Raw genomic sequence first — 20,756 nt, forward strand, 5'->3', positions numbered from 1 at the left:
ACTCATTCCGTTCAGTACGTTTATGCTGTAATTCAATCACAACATTGTGCAGGTCGAAATCCGAATATGTTGTCATTAAGAATTTGAGACTTTTTATTGGTTGAAAGTCTTGTCAATACCTGACTAACCACTTCGATTGGTTACGATTGTAAGGGGCTATAGTTAGGTTGATGCGTACCACTTCGTCGCAGAGTGGTGCTGGTGTTTTGCGAGCGACTGGACAGTCTCAAACTGTCTCGTGGGTAGATTCAACCATACTATTCATATTGGATAACTATTTTGGTTGATTGTTGCAAAATATATTTTTTCGATACTGTTATTTTCCTGGAGAAGATAGGTAAGAGTTTGCGAATTATTCGTGTTTCACCTCTTGGCGGGTGATTTGTTTGAATTCTGAAAGGTGTCCAGCAAGCTAACAAGGCCTTTAGCCAACCCTGCTAGCTAACGTTAGCTATTTGCTCGGCTAAGTTTATGAACTTTGATACAGGGTTTTATGTTTCTTTATGTTGGTATTTCTAACGCTAAACGTTTATTTTTGTGTTTGTAAATATTCAAAATTGTGAATTCAGTCGCATTTGTCTAGCTATGTAGCGAATAACTAGCTAGCTAGCTATTGGAAGGGGGCGGGACGGTGCTAGCCAAAAAAATACACCACCAGCCAAGCTAGCTTCAACAACAACAAAAAACTGCTTGTTAAACCACCTAGCTAGTTTAATCACTGTTTTTGTTGACTGGCTGTTGGCGTTCACTAGCTAGCTTGCCTGCGATATAAACTTACTGTTCACTTGTCCCCGGGTATTTGATCTTTCAGACCTCATGGTTGCCTGCATTAAAATGAATAGTTTTACTTTTCTAATGGATTTATAATATCTTTGCCAATGTGAGCTAGCTGAACTATTTAGAATACTAGAAGTTACTATTGCACCAGGACCAAATGTAAACCATGTATGTTAGAAAAGTTCAAGTTTATGTTCCATACAAGTTGTTAATGTCTTGATCTGTAAAAGCAGCTGAAACAAATATATGTTCTAATGTGGAACATTCTAACTGAAATCCAGTTTTTGTCTTGTCTATTTTTTTCTCAAGAGAATGGCTGCCGACGAGGTGAATGGTAGTTCTGCCCAGGTGAGGGAGGAAGAGGAGCCTATGGAAGTCACTGCCGAATCCGAGCACACAGAGAACTACCAGACACTAATCGATGCCGGACTGCCGCAGAAAGTGGCAGAGAGTCTCGACAACGTATTCTCAACCGGTGGGGAATCTGTCAAACAATAGCTGAGTCTAATCCATTTTCCAAAGAAGCGTGATGTTGCTCGAGGTTCCATGAAGTGGAGATAGGCCAGGTTGTAATGGTAGGAATCTGTCTTGTACCACCAGGGTTGGTGGCGTATGCTGACCTGGACGAGAGGGCCATCGATGCTCTGCGGGAGTTCAATGAAGAGGGAGCACTGTCTGTACTGTTGCAGTTCAAAGAAAGTGACCTGTCCCATGTGCAGGTGAGTTACAGAGGAAGCGGAATGAAATAGAATATATGCAAGTCAGTTTGGATGATGAATCATTAGTCTTAAGAAGTTGACATGGAGGGGTCTATACATTTTCCTCTGCTCATAACTCCAGTACATGAATCATCTGTGCCGTGGTTTGCTTTCCAGAACAAAAGTGCTTTCCTTTGTGGAGTCATGAAGACTTACAGACAGAGGGAAAAGCAAGGAAATAAAGTACAAGAATCCACCAAGGGGCCTGATGAGTCCAAGATCAAGGTAAAATGATTATTTTTGAATGTTGATTCAGTTGCTTAGATATAACCTGTTCTGTGTGTGCAGGGGTTAAAGTTCTCTGTCACTGCGATGGATTTCCATCATATGGATTCTGGAGAGGTCATTTTTGAGATTGGTGTAGACCCACAATAAAAATCTCTAGGTGGGCTAGTTTGGTAATGGGTAATTAACCTAATAGGCCAAAAGAAGCATGTCTGTTCTACAGAGAGAGAAAAATCCAAAATGTATTTTCAAATATTTTATTTTCTCTGTTACACTGTGTGTTGAACTGACATGCATGATTGTTTGCTGATGTTCAAATAAAGGGAATTAAATAGTTTTATAATGCGCACCACCGTGGCGCTCAACTCAAACAGTGGTGTGTAGCCTACTGTAGCTGCTGGCAAAGCAATTCAAAGCCTATACTTTATCACTCATGATGTAACTTTTCAGTGCTGGGTTTCCCAAAACGGATGGACGAAAGATGACCTTAGTGCTACAATGCGTTTGTGAAACCCAGCTCTGTTCTACTATTTTTGCCATGTAATGTTATTAAAGCAAAATCTGAGAACCCCGTAGTAGAATAGTTTACCTGTTTACCTAGTCTGCTTGTTGTGTGTTCACTGCGGGAGAAATATTTCTCTTGAGGCATATTCAAGTGAGGCCCACAGGGAGGGTTAAACATGTATTCCTACAAGCAGACGATGCACTTTTTTTTTTTTACAGCAATTGGGAGGGGGAGAGCACTTTTGAAAGCCACTTTGGCCTTTGTTAAGAAAGAGGGGATCCCAGCTTTCCATTGCAACCACGTTTATTTCTTTACTCGTACAATTGCGCATGCCATCGTAAAGAAAAATGCAGTTACAACCGGAGTTTAAAACATAGTTTAAGAGATCTGCTGCGCCTAAAGGCGGCAATGGTGTCTTAAAAGGGCAATGACATACTTTGTAATAGAAACCCCAAAATATTTCTCTTTGTGAATAACAATTGTAAATAATTATAATTTGAGGCCCTCCTGTTGAACACAGTGATACAATTGAGCTGTTTTAGAGCTAATTTTTCACAATTTTTCACATTTTGCCATGAGGCTAAGTGAAAAAGTTGACATTTTAAAAATAATTTCCTGCAATTCTACATATGGAAACTGATGACGTTGATTAAGGCAGCCCTCCGCACCTCTCTGATTTAGAGGGGTTGGGTAAGATGTGGAAGAAACATTTCGGTTGAATGCACTCAGTTGTACAACTGACTACCGGTATATATCCCCTTTCCCTATCTGAGTGACTCAAACAACAAAATAAATGGGGGCCCATGCCATGACAAATACTCCTGAATGCCATATATATATTTTTTTTAAATCTTTCATTCTCCCTGACTAGCTTTTATTTTGGTGATTTATTACTTCTCAAACATGATCTTAATACAGAACATGACCAAAAGTATATGGACGCCTACTCGTCGAACGTCTTATTCCAAAATCATGGGCATTAATACGGAGCTGGTCCCCCCCTTTGCTGCTAAAACAGCCTCCACTTCTGGGAAGGCTTTCCACTATATGTTGGAACATTGCTGTGGGGACTTGCTTCCATTCAGCCACAAGCATTAGTGAGGTTGGGCGATTAGGCCAGGCACGCAGTCGGCATACCAACTCATCCAAAAGGTGTTTGATGGGGTTGAGGTCAGGGCTCTGTGCAGGCCAGTCAAGTTCTTCCACACTGATCTCGACAAACCATTTCTGTATGGACCTCACTTTGTGCATGGGGGCATTGTCATGCTGAAACAGGAAAGGGCCTTTCCCAAACTGTTACCACAAAGTTGGAAGCATAGAATCGTCTAAAATGTTAATTTATGCTGTAGCGTTAAGATTTCCCTTCACTGAAACTAAGGGGCCTAGCCCGAACCATGAAAAACAGCCCCAGACCATTATTCCTCCTCCACCTAACTTTACAGTTGGCACTATGCATTCGGGCAGGTAGTTTTCCTGGCATCCGCCAAACCCAGATTCGTCCGTCAGATTGCCAGATGGTGAAGCGGGATTAATCACTCCAGAGAACGCATTTCCACTGCTCAAATGGCGGCGAGCTTTACATCACTCCAGCCGACGCTTGGGATTGTGCATGGTGATCTTAGGCTTGTGTGCGGCTGCTCGGCCATGGAAACCCATTCGTGAAGCTCCAGATGAACAGTTCTTGTGCCGATGTTGCTTCCAGAGTCAGTTTGGAACTCGGTAGTGAGTCGTTGTTGCTCCTATGTTTCCACTTCACAATAACAGCACTTAAAGTTGACCGTGGAAGCTCTAGCAGGGCAGAAACTTAAACACTTGTTAGAAAGGTGGCATGCCATGACTGTGCCATGTTGAAAGTCACGGAGCTCTTCAGTAAGGCCATTCTACTGCCAAATACACTGCTCAAAAAAATAAAGGGAACACTTAAACAACACAATGTAACTCCAAGTCAATCACACTTCTGTGAAATCAAACTGTCCACTTAGGAAGCAACACTGATTGACAATAAATTTCACATGCTGTTGTGCAAATGGAATAGACAAAAGGTGGAAATTATAGGCAATTAGCAAGACACCCCCAATAAAGGAGTGGTTCTGCAGGTGGTGACCACAGACCACTTCTCAGTTCCTATGCTTCCTGGCTGATGTTTTGGTCACTTTTGAATGCTGGCGGTGCTTTCACTCTAGTGGTAGCATGAGACGGAGTCTACAACCCACACAAGTGGCTCAGGTAGTGCAGCTCATCCAGGATGGCACATCAATGCGAGCTGTGGCAAGAAGGTTTGCTGTGTCTGTCAGCGTAGTGTCCAGAACATGGAGGCGCTACCAGGAGACAGGCCAGTACATCAGGAGATGTGGAGGAGGCGTAGGAGGGCAACAACCCAGCAGCAGGACCGCTACCTCCGCCTTTGTGCAAGGAGGAGCACTGCCAGAGCCCTGCAAAATGACCTCCAGCGGCCACAAATGTGCATGTGTCTGCTCAAACGGTCAGAAACAGACTCCATGAGGGTGGTATGAGGGCCCGACGTCCACAGGTGGGGGTTGTGCTTACAGCCCAACACCGTGCAGGACGTTTGGCATTTGCCAGAGAACACCAAGATTGGCAAATTCGCCACTGGCGCCCTGTGCTCTTCACAGATGAAAGCAGGTTCACACTGAGCACATGAGCACATGTGACAGACGTGACAGAGTCTGGAGACGCCGTGGAGAACGTTCTGCTGCCTGCAACATCCTCCAGCTTGACCGGTTTGGCGGTGGGTCAGTCATGGTGTGGGGTGGCATTTCTTTGTGGGGCCGCACAGCCCTCCATGTGCTCGCCAGAGGTAGCCTGACTGCCATTAGGTACCGAGATGAGATCCTCAGACACCTTGTGAGACCATATGCTGACACATGCACATTTGTGGCCTGCTGGAGGTCATTTTGCAGGGCTCTGGCAGTGCTCCTCCTTGCACAAAGGCGGAGGTAGCGGTCCTGCTCCTGGGTTGTTGCCCTCCTACGCCTCCTGTTGTTTAAGTGTTCCCTTTATTTTTTTGAGCAGTGTAGTTTGTCGATGGAGATTGCATAGCTGTGCTCAATTTTTATACATCTGTCAGCAACAGGTGTGGCTGAAATAACCGAATCCACTCATTTGAAGGGGTGTCCACACCATTTATAAAAAAGTGTGTGTATATAAGTCCTTCATATTTTCTACGTACTTTATCTGGTTTTAGTCGTTTAAGTTTACACTGAAAAATGTTCTATACAGAAAAATCCCTGGGATGTGGTCCAATGGGGTAAATGCAGATTGACAAACCCCATGCTTCAGCCTATGTATTTATAGCCACTATGCCACATCAGTTGGGCTACAGTTGATAATGTTTATTGCTAATGGCACATCTGATAATATAAACTCAGCAAAAAAAAGCAACGTTCCTTTTTCAGGACCCTGTCGTTCAAAGATAATTTGTAAAAATCCAAATAACTTCACAGATCTTCATTGTAAAGGGTTTAAACACTGTGTCCCATGCTTGTTCAATGAACCATAAACAATGAATGAACATGCATCTGTGGAACGGTTGTTAAGACACTTACAGACGGTAGGCAATTAAGGTCACAGTTATGAAGACGTAGGACACTAAAGAGGCCTTTCTACTGACTCTGGAAAACACCAAAAGAAAGATGCCCAGGTTCCCTGCTCATTTGTATGAATGTGCCTTAGGCATGCTGCAAGGAGGCATGAGGACTGCAGATGTGTCCAGGGCAATAAATTGCAATGTCCGTACTGTGAGACGCCCAAGACAGCGCTACAGGGAGACAGGAAGGACAGCTGATTGTCCTCGCAGTGGCAGACCACGTGTAACAACACCTGCACAGGATCGGTACATCCAAACATCACACTTGCGGGACAGGTACAGGATGGCAACAATAACTGCCCGAGTTACACCAGGAACGCACAATCCCTCCATCAGTGCTCAGACTGTCCGCAATAGGCTGAGCGAGGCTGGACTGAGGGCTTGTACGCCTGTTTTAAGGCAGGTCCTCACCAGACATCACCGGCAACAACGTCACCTGTGGGCACAAACCCACCGTCGCTGGACCAGACAGGACTGGCAAAAAGTGCTCTTCACTGACGAGTCGCATTTTTGTCACACCAGGGGTGAGGGTCGGATTCACGTTTATCGTTGAAGGAATAAGCGTTACACCGTGGCCTGTACTCTGGAGCGGGATCGATTTGGAAGTGGAGGGTCTGTCGTGGTCTGGGGCGGTGTGACAAAGCATCATCGGACTGAGCTTGTTGTCATTGCAAGCAATCTCAATGCTGTGTGTTACAGGGAAGACATCCTCCCTCATGTGGTACCCTTCCTGCAGGCTCATCCTGACATGACCCACCAGCATGACAATGCCACCAGCCATACTGCTCGTTCTGTGTGTGATTTCCTGCAAGACAGGAATGTCAGTGTTCTGCCATGGTCAGCGACGAGCCCGGATCTCAATCCCATTGAGCACGTCTGGGACCTGTTGGATCGGAGGGTGAGGGCTAGGGCCATTCCCCCCCAGAAATGTCTGGGAACTTGCAGGTGCCTTGGTGGAAGAGTGGGGTAACATCTCACAGCAAGAACGGGCAAATCTGGTGCAGTCCATGAGGAGATGCACTGCAGTACTTAATGCAGCTGGTGGCCACACCAGATACTGGCTGTTACTTTTGATTTTGAACCCCCCCCTTGTTCATGGACACATTATTCCATTTCTGTTAGTCACATGTCTGTGGAACTTGTTCAGTTTGTCTCAGTTGTTGAATCTTGTTATGGTCATACAAATATTTACATATGTTAAGTTTGCTGAACAGAGAGAGGACGTTTATATTGTCCTGCTAATAACAGGGTTAATAATATATATGTGAGAATATCCAACAGGCTTTTATATAATTCTAAATTTATAATAATAATGTTTAAAAAATTATATTTAGGAGATTTTGTTTTCAAATGTAAAATGAGTGAGGAAAAAGGCCATTCTTGAACATGGGGTGAGACATTTGTTACTAATTTGTAAATAAAGCCAGTTTGTTATTTAGAATTTTTTCTGTTTTTAGAGGGAGAAAAACCAAAAACCTACAGTCATCTCATGGGTCTCCCAGTCGAAGGCGGCAGGGATATTGAACCAGCATTTGTAGCAACACAGCATACACTGCCTTAGACCATTGCGCCACTCAGGCACTGTACAACATGACCGATCGGGAGTGGGCTACAGTACTACAGTAAGAGCAAAATAATCCTAATAAAATAATAAGAACCTAAGTGTAACAACAGTTTTAGTAAGTAATACTGAAGTCGTGCACAATTATCAGTTTCTATTTAGGTTTATGTCGCCCATTCATTGTCAGAGACACAGTAGGACCCAAAAGCATAATCAGTGCTCTAACTCCCCCTTGTGGTGGTCTGGAGCAATGAAGTGGTGACGCAGGGTACCATACTAAACCACAAATGACCTCTTAAGTCCTGCTGCGTAAGCTCGCAACCTTTAAAGGAGGAACCACTGTAGCCTACTGCTATGTGTGCATTGCTGTGCTCATATTGTGAAGAAATAGCCTAGTAGTTTATCAATACATTTAGGCTAAATGTTCTGATCTGTTGCATCAGCATCGTTGCTTTTAAAAGGTTTTTTGATATACAGTGGTTGTATTAATTTGAAATCTGTCGTTTCACAACTGTCCCAGTCTGTTTTCGAATATTTATTTCTCGCACAGAATGACAAGCTGACCAATAGAATAGGTCAACTTTTGTACTATTGGGTTCAGTAGAGTGACAGGCTAGTGCTTTTGCTGTTTGTTACTCATCTTGTTGGCTGAGAAAGTAGATGTGAAACTTTCTAACATCTTCAATATGCGCCTCGGGGGCTTTGAAAGTCAGGTCATGGCCCACATCAACACCATCATCCCAGAAACCCTAGACCCACTCCAATTTGCATACCGCCTCAACAGATCCACTGATGACGCAATCTTGATTGCTCTCAACACTGCCCTTTCCCACCTGGACAAAAGGAACACCAATGTGAGAATGCTGTTCATTGACTATAGCTCAGCATTCAACACCATAGTACTCTCAAAGCGCATCACTACACTAAGGACCCTGAGACTAAACACCTCCCTCTGCAACTGGATCCTGGACTTCCTGACGGGCCGCCCCCAGGTGGTAAGGGTAGGTAACATCGTGGACTACAGGAAAAGGAAGGCCGAGTACGCACCCATTCTCATCAACAGGGCTGTAAGTGGAGCAGGTTGATATCTTCAAGTTCCTTGGTGTTCACATCACCAACAAACTATCATGGTCCAAACCCACCAAGACAATCGTGAAGAGGGCATAACAACGCCTATTCCCCCTCGGGAGACTGAAAAGATTTGGCATGGGTCCTCAGATCCTCAAGGTTCTACAGCTGCACCATCGAGAGCATCCTGACTGGTTCCATTACCACCTGGTATGGCAACTGCTTGGCCTTCGACCGCAAGGCGCTATAGAGGGTAGTGTGTACGGCCCAGTATTACTGCCATAAGGACCTCTATACCAGGCGGTGTCAGAGGAAGGCCCTAACTGTCAGACTCCAGCCACCCTAGTCATAGGCTGTTCTCTGCTGCATAGGGTTGCACATTTTGGGAAATGTTCAGAGGTGGAAACTTTCTGTGGGAATATATGGTAATTCACTGGAATATATGGGAATGAATACCATATAAATGTAGATGTTTTTTTGCATTGGATATATTTACTGTATCATATGGAGACAGAAACATAAACCTTTTACCTTATCATAAGTAGACATAATTGCAAATTATTAAATCCTTCCACTAGAAATAAAAATAAAATGTTACGAATTGAACTTTAATTAAATGAGTTGCCTCTTCACATGGGATGATTTCACTGAACAACAAAAGGGAATATTAAATGATCCCCAATGATCCATCGCATCTCCCAAAAATGTAAAATTATAGTTTCTAGAAACTAAAGCTTTGGTTGCCTTCCTCTCAGGCTTCCATGTCTTCACCCTGGACATCCTCAATGTCCACCTCTTGAACATCAGACTGAGGCCTCATCTTCACTGTCACATCTTCACTGTTGTCAGGCTCAAAAAGCCAAAAATTTGCCCGGATAGCCACCAATTTTTTTTAACCTTTGTATTGGTCAGCCTGTTGCGTGCTTTGGTGTGTGTGTTCCCAAACAAGGACCAATTGCTCTCTGAGGTGGCTGATGTTGGTGGGATTTGGAGGATGATGGAGGCAACAGGGAAAAGAGCCTCAGATCCACAAAGTCCTTTCCACCAGGTGGCTGATGAGATGTTGGCACGACTGCCATATTGCATCTCCATCCCAAAGCCCTTGCTTGGAAGTGTACTTCGCCAGACTGCCAGGAACCTTGCCCTCATCCAGGCCAAGGTGGCGAGACATGGTAGTGATGACACCATAGGCCTTGTTGTTCTCTGCACCAGACAAGATGCTCTTGCCAGAATACTTGGTCCAACATGTACGCTGCGGCGTGTCTTCGCGATGCAGAAGTCTTCACGCTTTTTGATGTATATCAGAACTGCAGTTTCCTCTGCTTGGAACAACAGTAAAGTGGGCAAGGCAGTATGGATTTCTTCTCTTAAATCTGCAAGCACAGTCTGAATATCAGACAGGATGGCTACTGCTATAGGTTTCGGGCAGCTTACCACTCTCTCCCAAAATACATCATCCAGGAGGATCGTCTTGATGGGGCTGTCCATATCGGCAGACTGTGATATGGCCATTTCTTGGAGAGACTCCTTCCCCTGCAGGAGACTGTCAAACATGATGACAACACCACCCCAACAGGTGTTGCTGGGCAGCTGTGGTCCAAGGTCATGGATGACTGCCTTCAGCCCATCTGCAATGGAGAGACCGGTGTGTCTGTTGTCCCTTGTCTGTGCTCTTGTAGAATACTGGTTGAGTGGTGGAGATGTAGTTAATTATTCCTTGCCCACGAACATTCAACCATCCATCAGAGATAGTCTGCTTTCTCTATGATTTGCTTGACCTTCACTTGAACTCTGAACTCGGCATCCAGCAAATGAGTAGAAAAAGCATGTCTGGTTGGAGGGGTGTATGCTGGGCGAAGAACATTCAGAAATCTCCTCCAATACACATTGTTTGTGAGCGTCAGAGGTGAACCAGTTGCATACACAGCTCGAGCAAGACATTCATCAGCATTTCTCTGACTACGTTCCTCCATTTGAGTAAAAAAAACTTCTGATTCCAGGAGGTACATGAGCTGTTGCTATCGATAAGGTGTCTGATTAATCATTTTCACCTCGAATAGAAGTAGAGGGACTTTTGTCAGAAGTTTCTTGTTGTGAGCGCTGAGGGAACTTTATGCATTTGGCCAGATGATTCTGCATCTTTGTTGCATTCTTCACATATGATTTGGCACAGTATTTGCAAATGTACACAGCTTTTCCTTCTACATTAGCTGCAGAGAAATGTCTCCACACATCAGATATTGCCTGTGGAATTTTCCTGAAAAGAATGAGAAGAAAACAATAACTACAATTCCATGTACAGATAAATAGTTAAGCAGTTAGATTAAACAACTCCTTTGCACGATAAATCTTTTTAAATGAAAAATGTATGGAAACAGGTGAATTAACACTCCTCAGTTAGCAGGCTCAAGCAAGCTAAACCCACATGGTAGCAAAAACCAACTAGCAGAAATTGTTAACAAGTTTGAAATGATTTAAACACACTTTGCTTTAGGCTACTATTTACTAGTTTACGAAAAATCATGTCATATAAAATATACTCACACCACCCAGTATTGTAATCAAAACTTACCAGAAAGCATTTAGTCCTTGGCTCAGTATAGTAGTGCGGGCTCAATAGCATCTCATTAGTGTGCAAGATCTTGAGAATCAGCTGCACATGTGATGGAAGAATGCACTGTGAATGCAGAGGGTTGCAATTCCGTTGAATTAACGAAAATATGCCACAAGACCTAGAATTGCTTTGTGTATCCCACAAAAAAAAGGTTCACTGTTCTAAGCAAACTTTTTCTTTTAATGAATTTAAGCAAAATTCCCGGGCTTAACTTCCCACGGCCAATTTTCGGAAAGTTTCCGACCCTTTGCAACCCTACTGCTACCACACGGAAAGCGGTACTGTAGCGTCAAGTCTAGGTTCAAAAGGCTTCTTAACAGCTTCTACCCCTAAGCCATAAGACTGCTAATCAAATGACGTGAATCCAACATGTAATTTAACTTCTTGAGTTAATAGGCTATTTACTGTATTGCAAAAGTTAGTGTTTGGTTGTCGACTCAACCAAATATCAACATTTGAAGAAGATATATCTTTTGTGCCGCTGACTGTCTGGCTTTAATTCATTTGTCATAAAAATGTACAATTGTTGTGTTGGATTCATGTCTCCTTTATAAAAATAAAAAAAATCTAAATTAAAGAATGGGACTAAATAAAATTTGACTTTAAAGTGCATTTTAAAGTTAGATTTATTCCTTTTCTTTAACTTAGGTTTTTTGTTGTGATAGAGAGGTGAATACAATATATTAGTTATTAACTTAAAGATTACATTTGAAATCAGCCAAAGATTGGAACCATAGGCCTATACACTACCGTTCAAATGTTTGGGGTCACTTAAATGTTCTTGTTTTTGAAAGAGAATCACTTTTTTTGTCCATTATTAAAATAACATCAAATTGATCAGAAATACAGTGTAAACATTGTTAATGTTGTAATTGACTATTGTAGCTGAAAATTGAATTTTTTAATGGAATATCTACATAGACGTACAGATCCAAGTTTATCATTTTAAAAGGCTAATTGATCATTAGACAATCCTTTTGCAATTATGTTAGCACAGCTGAAAACTGTTGTCCTGATTTTAAAGAAGCAATAAAACTGTCCTCCTTTAGACTAGGTGAATATCTGGAGCATCAGCATTTGTGGGTTTTCTTACAGGCTCAAAATGGCCAGAAACACACAACTTTCTTCTGAAACTCGTCAGTCTATTCTTGTTCTGAGAAATGAAGGCTATTCCATGTGGGAAATTGCCAAGAAACTGAAGAGCTCATACAAAACTGTACTACTCCCTTCACAGAACAGCGCAAACTGGCTCTAACCAGAATAGAAAGAGTGGGAGGCCCCAGTGCACAACTGAGTAAGAGGACAAGTACATTAGAGTGTCTAGTTTGAGAAACAGACGCTTCACAAGTCCTCAACTGTTAGCTTCATTAACTTCTTTGGGAACGGGGGGCAGTATTGAGTAGCTTGGATGAATAAGGTGCCCAGAGTAAACTGCCTGCTACTCAGGCCCAGAAGCTAGAATATGCATATAATTAGAAAACACTCTAAAGTTTCCAAAACTGTTAAAATAATGTCTGTGAGTATAACAGAACTCATATGGCAGGCAAAAACCTGAGAAAAATCCAACCAAGAAGTGGGAAATCTGAGGTTTGTATTTAAGTGATTGCCTATCCAATATACTATGTCTATGGGGTCAGATTGCACTTCCTAAGGCATCCACTAGATGTCAACAGTCTTTAGAAAGTTGTTTCAGGCTTCTACTGTGAAAGGGGAGGGAATAAGAGCTGTTTCAACCAGTGGTCAGGCTGAAAGCCTTGTTGTTTATCGCGTGCGGCCGTGAGCGCGAGTCCCTTTCCTTTCTAATGACAAAGGAATTGTCCGGTTGGAATATTATTGAAGATTTATGATAAAAACATCCTAAAGATTGATTATATACATCGTTTGACATGTTTCTACGAACTATAATGGAACTTTTTTGACTTTTCGTCTGGACTTTGAGCGCGCTTTGTGCATTTGGGTTACTGGACTAAACGCGTGAACAAAAAGGAGGTATTTGGACATAAAGATGAACTTTATCGAACAAAACACACATTTATTGTCTAACATGGAGTCCTGGGAGTGCCATCCGATGAAGATCATCAATTAGTGATTCATTTTAACGCTATTTCTGTCTTCTTTGGAAAATGGCTGTATGGTTTTCTGTGGCTAGGCGCTGACCTAACATAATCGCAAGGTGTGCTTTAGCCGTAAAGCCTTTTTGAAATCAGACACTGTGGCTGGATTAACAAGAAGTTTATCTTTAAAATGGTGTACAATACTTGTATGTTTGAGGAATTTTAATTATGAGATTTCTGCTGTTTGAATTTGGCGCCATGCAATTTCACTGGCTGTTGGCATATCCCAGAGAGGTTAAATAGTACCCGCAAAACACCAGTCTCAACGTCAACAATGAAGAGGCGACTCCGGGATGCTGGCTTTCTAGACAGAGTTGCAAAGAAAAAGCCTTATCTCAGACTGCCCAATAAAAATAAAAGATTAAGATGGGCGAAAGAACACACAATGGACAGAGGAAGATTGGGGGGGGGGGGAGTGTTATGGACAGACAAATCTCAGTTTGAGGTGTTCGGATCACAAAGAAGAACATTCGTGAGACGCAGAAAAAATGAAGATGCTGGAGGAGTGCTTGACGCCATCTGTCAGTCATGGTGGAGGCAATGTGGTGGTTTGGGGGTGCTTTGGCGGTGGAAAAGTGGGAGATTTGTACAGGGTACAAGGGATCATAGAAAAAGGAAATCACTCCATTTTGCAAAGCCATGCCATACCCTGTGGACGGCGCTTAATTGGAGCCAATTTCCTCCTACAACAGGACAACGATCCAAAGCGCAGCTCCAAACTATGCATGAACTATTTAGGGATAAAGCAGTCAGCTGGTATTCTGTCTATAACGGAGTGGCCAGCACAGTCACCCGATCTCAACCCTATTGAATGGTGGGAGCACCTTGACCGTATGGTACCTAAGCAGTGCCCATCAAGCCAATCCAACTTGTGGGAGGTGCTTCAGCATGGGGTGGGGTGCATGGGGTGAAATCTCTTCAGATTACCTCAAATTGACAACTAGAATGCCAAAGGCCTGCAAGTCTGTAATTGCTGCAAATGGAGGATTCTTTGATGAAAGCAAAGTTTGAAGTACACAATTATTTCAATAAAAAAATCATTATTTATAACCTTGTCAATGTCTTGACTATTTCTTATTCATTTTGCAACTAATTTCATGAATGTTTTCATGGAAAACAAGGACATTTCTAAGTGACCCCAAACTTTTGAACGTAGTGTCTTTTTTTTTTTTTTCGAACTCTGGATTGAATTGAACTTTTGACTTCGCAAATGCTATATACCCCTAAATAGTATCATTTGATGATATGACTTATAAAGCATAGTTCCATTTCATTTGCTCTGTTAAACCTACCCTTTTGGAAATGACTTTGATAGCAGTAATGAATATATGGAACATTTTGGGAGATCCGACCCATGTGAGTTAAAGATCTGTCATTCTCATTGAAATCAGGCAGTAGATCTGTTCTATGCTCTATTTCGTTTTTGCGTGTCTTACTTTCGGTTTTGTACACCAGCTGATAATACAATAGTTTTGGTTATTGAATATATATTTCATAGCGGTTTAGATGATTCTCCACACTTGCTGGTTTTGTCACAAGCTGAAATTAGGCGAACTGCATATTGCACCGTTTTGCAGGATCGGTCAATCAGTCTCACGATAGCACATTGATAGTCGGTGACAAATATCAAAGCTAAAAATGGATGGGCTTGGTTAACACCCTTCATGGGAGACCCAATGGGATACCTGTAGAGAGACCAACTTTCCCATATGAGGTGCTCCCCAGCATATTGTTTTTTTCTTATAGTGGATATAACGTTGAAGGTCTGACATGTTTGAAAGATGCAGATTCAACACTTTATACATAGGCTCTCTATGTTGAAAATTGTTAACCATGGTAACAATCCTGTGGTTTTGAAATTTCGCCCTCAAACGTGTATTTTTCCACGTCACTGTTGACAAATTACTTTGAAACAACGTTGCTTTAACCAGTTTGTGCCCAGTGGGAAGTTTCCGTCATGGGATTTTTGGGGGCTTTAGTGTGTGTGTGTGTGTGTTCCCGCTCATGTGGTGTAGTGGTTATGCTGAAGTCTACGTGTTCCCCAGGCTCTGCTGGAGCGGACAGGATACACCCTGGACGTAACTACGGGACAGAGGAAATACGGCGGGCCTCCACCAGAGGAAGTGTTCCAAGGAGCACAGCCTGGGATTGGAACTGAGGTAAAGCTGCCGGAGATGTAACATTATTTGAAAGGGTCATCGTGGCAAAGCCTTTGACGGATGTAGAGAAGAGAGGCGTTTGAAAGACTGTGGCCCCAAGGATGTCAACAGAGAAGTTTACAGCAACACTACAGCAGTCTTCCCCTGCTAAAGTATCAAAGGAGCTCATCCGATCACATTGTGGAACCCTGACTGATCTAGGCTCTGTTTTCTGAATTCAGGTGTTTGTGGGAAAGATCCCTAGAGATCTGTATGAAGACGAGCTGGTGCCACTGTTTGAAAAGGCGGGCCCTATCTGGGACCTGAGGCTAATGATGGACCCCCTGTCGGGTCAGAACCGGGGCTACGCCTTCATCACCTTCTGCGGCAAGGATGCAGCAGCTGAGGCTGTGAAACTTGTAAGTCCCTGCATTCAGTCCAGTCTTCATCTTCAAAGAACCAAGTGGCTGGTTTCCCGGACACAGATGAAGCCTAGACCTGGACTAAAAATCACTTTCAATAGAGAATCTCCATTGAATGTGTTTTTTTTTGTTTTTTGTGTGGTCTAGGGCTAGGCTTAATCTGTGTCTGGGGAAACCAGCGCAAGATGTGATACATTTCATTTTGGACCAGTCACAGGACCTTCTCCAGCTTCCATATCAACCCTGCAAAGCAATCTTTCCTCTTGTTTTCAGTGTGATAACTATGAAATCCGGTCTGGGAAGTACCTTGGAGTGTGTATATCTGTAGCAAACAACCGCCTGTTTGTTGGATCAATCCCAAAGAACAAGACCAGAGAGAGCATATTGGAGGACTTCGGCAAAGTCACAGGTCAGTGAAAGTGTAGACACCCCAATTTAGGTTTACGTTGTTTTATGTTCTGTGGTTTATCATTAGTCAGATATCAGTCATGTGACGCAGGTCTCTCGCTCTTCTTCCAGAGGGGCTTCAGGAAGTGATTCTCTACCACCAGCCTGACGACAAGAAGAAGAATCGTGGCTTCTGTTTCCTGGAGTACGAGGACCACAAGTCAGCAGCCCAGGCCCGCCGCCGCCTCATGAGTGGCAAGGTGAAGGTGTGGGGGAACCCGGTCACTGTTGAGTGGGCCGATCCAGTCGCTGAGCCCGATCCGGATGTCATGGCTAAGGTGAGTCCTGGCTTGCTCGCTCTCTCTCACAATCACGCACTTTCATTTTTCTTATCTTATAATAACCTATTTCTGCATGAACTGAGATCAATATGGAGTCGAATTGTAATGTTTGTGTGTCATCAGGTGAAAGTCCTGTTTGTCAGGAAGCTGGCCACCCCGGTCACAGAAGAGCTACTGGAGAAGACCTTCTCTGCGTTTGGAAAGTTGGAGCGGGTGAAGAAGCTCAAAGACTATGCCTTTGTCCACTTTGAGGACAGGGACGCAGCTGTGAAGGTGGGTTACTCTCGGGAAAAACATACTCCTGTTTTTGTGTGTTTTTTTTAACCTTGCTTCGTATGTGTTAACATTTTTGCTGCTTTTCTCAGGCAATGGCAGAAATGAATGGGAAGGAGCTTGGGGGAGAGGAGATTGAGATAGTCCTGGCCAAGCCCCCAGACAAGAAGAGGAAAGAGCGGCAGGCTCATCGCCAGACCACCAGAAGCCCAGGGTGAGGCCACGGAGAGAGACTGTGCTTGACTAATTGCTGTTATCGAAGTGAGTAGATCTCCCATCGTGGGATTACATTGAAGCTGATATGTTGTTCCTGTATTCTGCAGGTATGATGACTATTACTACTACCCACCGCCACGCATGCCTCCACCAGGTAGGGGCAGGGGCCGTGGTGGCCGCGGGGGCTATGCCGCCTATCCCCCAGACTACTACAGCTACGAGGACTACTACGATGACTACTATGACTATCACGACTACCGTGGGGGTTACGAGGACCCCTACTACGGTTACGACGACGTGTACAGCATGAGGGGCCGTGGCAGCCGGCCAAGCAGGGGAGGTCCGCCCCCACCCAGGGCCCGCGGAGCACCACCCACACGAAGCCGAGGGGGCTATGCCCAGAGGGGGCCACCAGTCGGAGGGCCCAGGGGTGGCAGAGGGGGCCGGGGGGGACCTTTCCAGCCACAGAGGGGCCGTGGTACCCGAGGAGCCAGGGGGAACCGCGGGGGCAATGTGGGAGGGAAGAGGAAGGCGGACGTCTTCAACCAGCCTGACTCCAAACGCCGGCAGACCAACCAGCAGAACTGGGGGTCTCAGCCCATCGCCCAGCAGCCCCTGCAGCAAGGGGCCGACTATTCCGGTAACTATGGTTACAGTAATGACACCCTGGAGTTTTCACAGGATTCTTATGGGCAGCAGTGGAAGTAGATGCGTCAATCACTATTTGGCAAAATAAAATAAAAAGACAGAAAAAAAACGTAAGAAGTTTGGCAACACTTTTTTTTCCTTTTTTTTTTATCCCTCACGGGGAAAAAATATTTCACTCAGAGAAGAAATGGACAGACCCCCAGAATTGGCACAACATGATTGGCTGGAATAGCATTTTGGCCTGAAGATGTGAATGTAACCATTTTGCTGAATCATTTCTTACGGTTACATGGGACGTATGTCTTAAAACGCACATCACTTTTACCTTCCAACATTGTGTTTGTTTCTTTTAAAGCCAACAATGAGCATTTTAAATGTGGACATTATTTTTCAAAAGTCTGAGAGGCTGTTAAAATCATGATATTGCCTTGCAGGAAAGTTTGTGTCCAAGCCCCTCCCTCCCCTACCTGTGTTTCCCTTATTTCTGTTTTCTAACAGTAGCATAGGGACTTGCTTGTAAATAGTTGCTTGTGGCTAGAGCTTCATATAAAAAAAAATGCCGTGATGGAGAAAATCAACAGGAAGGAGAGAATTTAAAAGTTTTGTAACGTTGAAAGTGTATGTCTAGCATTTCTAGAGGTAGATCAATTGTGTTTTTTAAAACTGATATTATTATATAACTTCCTATGTTTTCTTTAAACTTGCCCGTTAGAATTTGGTTTGGCTTACCTTAAAAGCCATAGCAGTTTGTTCTCTGATGTTTGTATTTATAACTTTTACCTTTGTTCCATTTCAATAAAACTCAGTTGAGCATCATTCAATTGTCAGATAACTTCAAATTCAATGGTGTCATTCAGTATATGAGTCTACTTCTAATCCTACCTCAAATTTCACAGATTTTGTCTGCTTTTTGCTCCAAGAATAAATCAAGAGATAATGAAATTGTCATACCAAAAGAATGAATGGCAGAGCACAAATGTTTTGAATGACTGAAAAAAAAAAGATGAACACTTTATTTTCCAGGATATCCCACCCTCTTATGATCTGATGAAAGTTAAAAGATATACAAGTGAAATTAACATAATAGTTGTACATTTGTATACCGATGAGGTAAAAAAAAATCTGCAATCTTTTACATTGGACTCAACATCAAGACCAGAACAACTAATCATTTAAATGCATTCCCCTTCCCTGAAGGCATTGGATCAGTTGCAACTCACCTCTCAAACACCATGAGGCCCAATTACACAGTAAAAAAAAAAAACTGCAATATATCAGAAGTAATCTCTGTGCTGCTGCTGTAGCGATGACCCTTCAAGCCCTGCTGTCTTAGCAAAATGCTAATAGCAAATGCCTTTGGTCCCATGATTATTATTATTATTTGTCTTTTGTTTTGTCCTTTTATTCAAACTTGCCCAGGTGGTGAAGCGAGAGCTGCATCGCTTGAGTGAGGAACGTATTCACCCTGAACTGTGTTCCTTACAAAAGGCCCTGGTGAGCAAGTTGAGAGTACTGTTTCTCCTCACCTAAAACCTCGGCTAAAATCAAAGGGGGGCATTTTCCAGCTAAAGTCATGCCACGCTTGTTGTTATTGTTGCTAATAATATACTACTGTGAATGATGTAGGTTCTACATTTTAAATGGATTATTTTTGTGGGTCTCAATCAAAGGTATATTAAAATGATGCTATTTAATAAGAGTTGTGTGTTTCTATATTGCTTCTGTCACCAGACTGTAAGGGAGCTGCCTTCAAGCTAGCCCTCACCCTGTCCTACCTGTGGACCAGTTAGGTTGGGCTTATACAAATGGAGTAGACTTATGGGTAAGGTGTCATTTGTTCCAATTCTATTACATTTACATTTAAGTCATTTAGCAGACGCTCTTATCCAGAGCGACTTACAAATTGGTGCATTCACCTTATGATATCCAGTGGAACAACCACTTTACAATAGTGCATCTAACTATTTTAAGGGGGGGGGGGGGGGGGGGGTTAGAAGGATTACTTTATCCTATCCTAGGTATTCCTTAAAGAGGTGGGGTTTCAGGTGTCTCCGGAAGGTGGTGATTGACTCCGCTGTCCTGGCGTCGTGAGGGAGTTTGTTCCACCATTGGGGTGCCAGAGCAGCGAACAGTTTTGACTGGGCTGAGCGGGAACTGTACTTCCTCAGAGGTAGGGAGGCGAGCAGGCCAGAGGTGGATGAACGCAGTGCCCTTGTTTGGGTGTAGGGCCTGATCAGAGCCTGAAGGTACGGAGGTGCCGTTCCCCTCACAGCTCCGTAGGCAAGCACCATGGTCTTGTAGCGGATGCGAGCTTCAACTGGAAGCCAGTGGAGAGAGCGGAGGAGCGGGGTGACGTGAGAGAACTTGGGAAGGTTGAACACCAGACGGGCTGCGGCGTTCTGGATGAGTTGTAGGGGTTTAATGGCACAGGCAGGGAGCCCAGCCAACAGCGAGTTGCAGTAATCCAGATGGGAGATGACAAGTGCCTGGATTAGGACCTGCGCCGCTTCCTATGTGAGGCAGGGTCGTACTCTGCGAATGTTGTAGAGCATGAACCTACAGGAACGGGTCACCGCCTTGATGTTAGTTGAGAACGACAGGGTGTTGTCCAGGATCACGCCAAGGTTCTTAGCACTCTGGGAGGAGGACACAATGGAGTTGTCAACCGTGATGGCGAGATCATGGAACGGGCAGTCCTTCCCCGGGAGGAAGAGCAGCTCCGTCTTGCCGAGGTTCAGCTTGAGGTGGTGATCCGTCATCCACACTGATATGTCTGCCAGACATGCAGAGATGCGATTCGCCACCTGGTTATCAGAAGGGGGAAAGGAGAAGATTAATTGTGTGTCGTCTGCATAGCAATGATAGGAGAGACCATGTGAGGATATGACAGAGCCAAGTGACTTGGTGTATAGCGAGAATAGGAGAGGGCCTAGAACAGAGCCCTGGGGGACACCAGTGGTGAGAGCACGTGGTGCGGAGACAGATTCTCGCCACGCCACCTGGTAGGAGCGACCTGTCAGGTAGGACGCAATCCAAGCGTGGGCCGCGCCGGAGATGCCCAACTCGGAGAGGGTGGAGAGGAGGATCTGATGGTTCACAGTA

General features: G+C 44.0%; 1 protein-coding gene across 2 annotated transcripts; it reads left to right on the forward strand.

The window, feature by feature from the left end:
* Positions 1-152: 152 nt before the first annotated feature.
* Positions 153-18,918, forward strand: LOC120022213 (heterogeneous nuclear ribonucleoprotein R-like). Of its 2 annotated transcripts, none has more exons than XM_038966093.1 (11): positions 153-337; positions 1,059-1,252; positions 1,378-1,496; positions 1,653-1,760; positions 15,275-15,388; positions 15,610-15,786; positions 16,063-16,198; positions 16,309-16,514; positions 16,641-16,790; positions 16,883-17,004; positions 17,114-18,918. In XM_038966093.1, exons 2-11 carry the CDS (start codon positions 1,090-1,092, stop codon positions 17,712-17,714), a joined length of 1,896 nt encoding a protein of 631 aa, XP_038822021.1. In that variant the 5' UTR covers positions 153-337; positions 1,059-1,089; the 3' UTR covers positions 17,715-18,918. The 2 variants fall into 2 exon arrangements, with proteins under 2 accessions (XP_038822021.1, XP_038822020.1); XM_038966092.1 differs by having other exon boundaries at positions 155-337; positions 1,087-1,252.
* Positions 18,919-20,756: the final 1,838 nt, after the last annotated feature.

Source organism: Salvelinus namaycush, chromosome 27, assembly GCF_016432855.1.
Source record: "Salvelinus namaycush isolate Seneca chromosome 27, SaNama_1.0, whole genome shotgun sequence".
Classification (NCBI taxonomy): domain Eukaryota; kingdom Metazoa; phylum Chordata; class Actinopteri; order Salmoniformes; family Salmonidae; genus Salvelinus; species Salvelinus namaycush.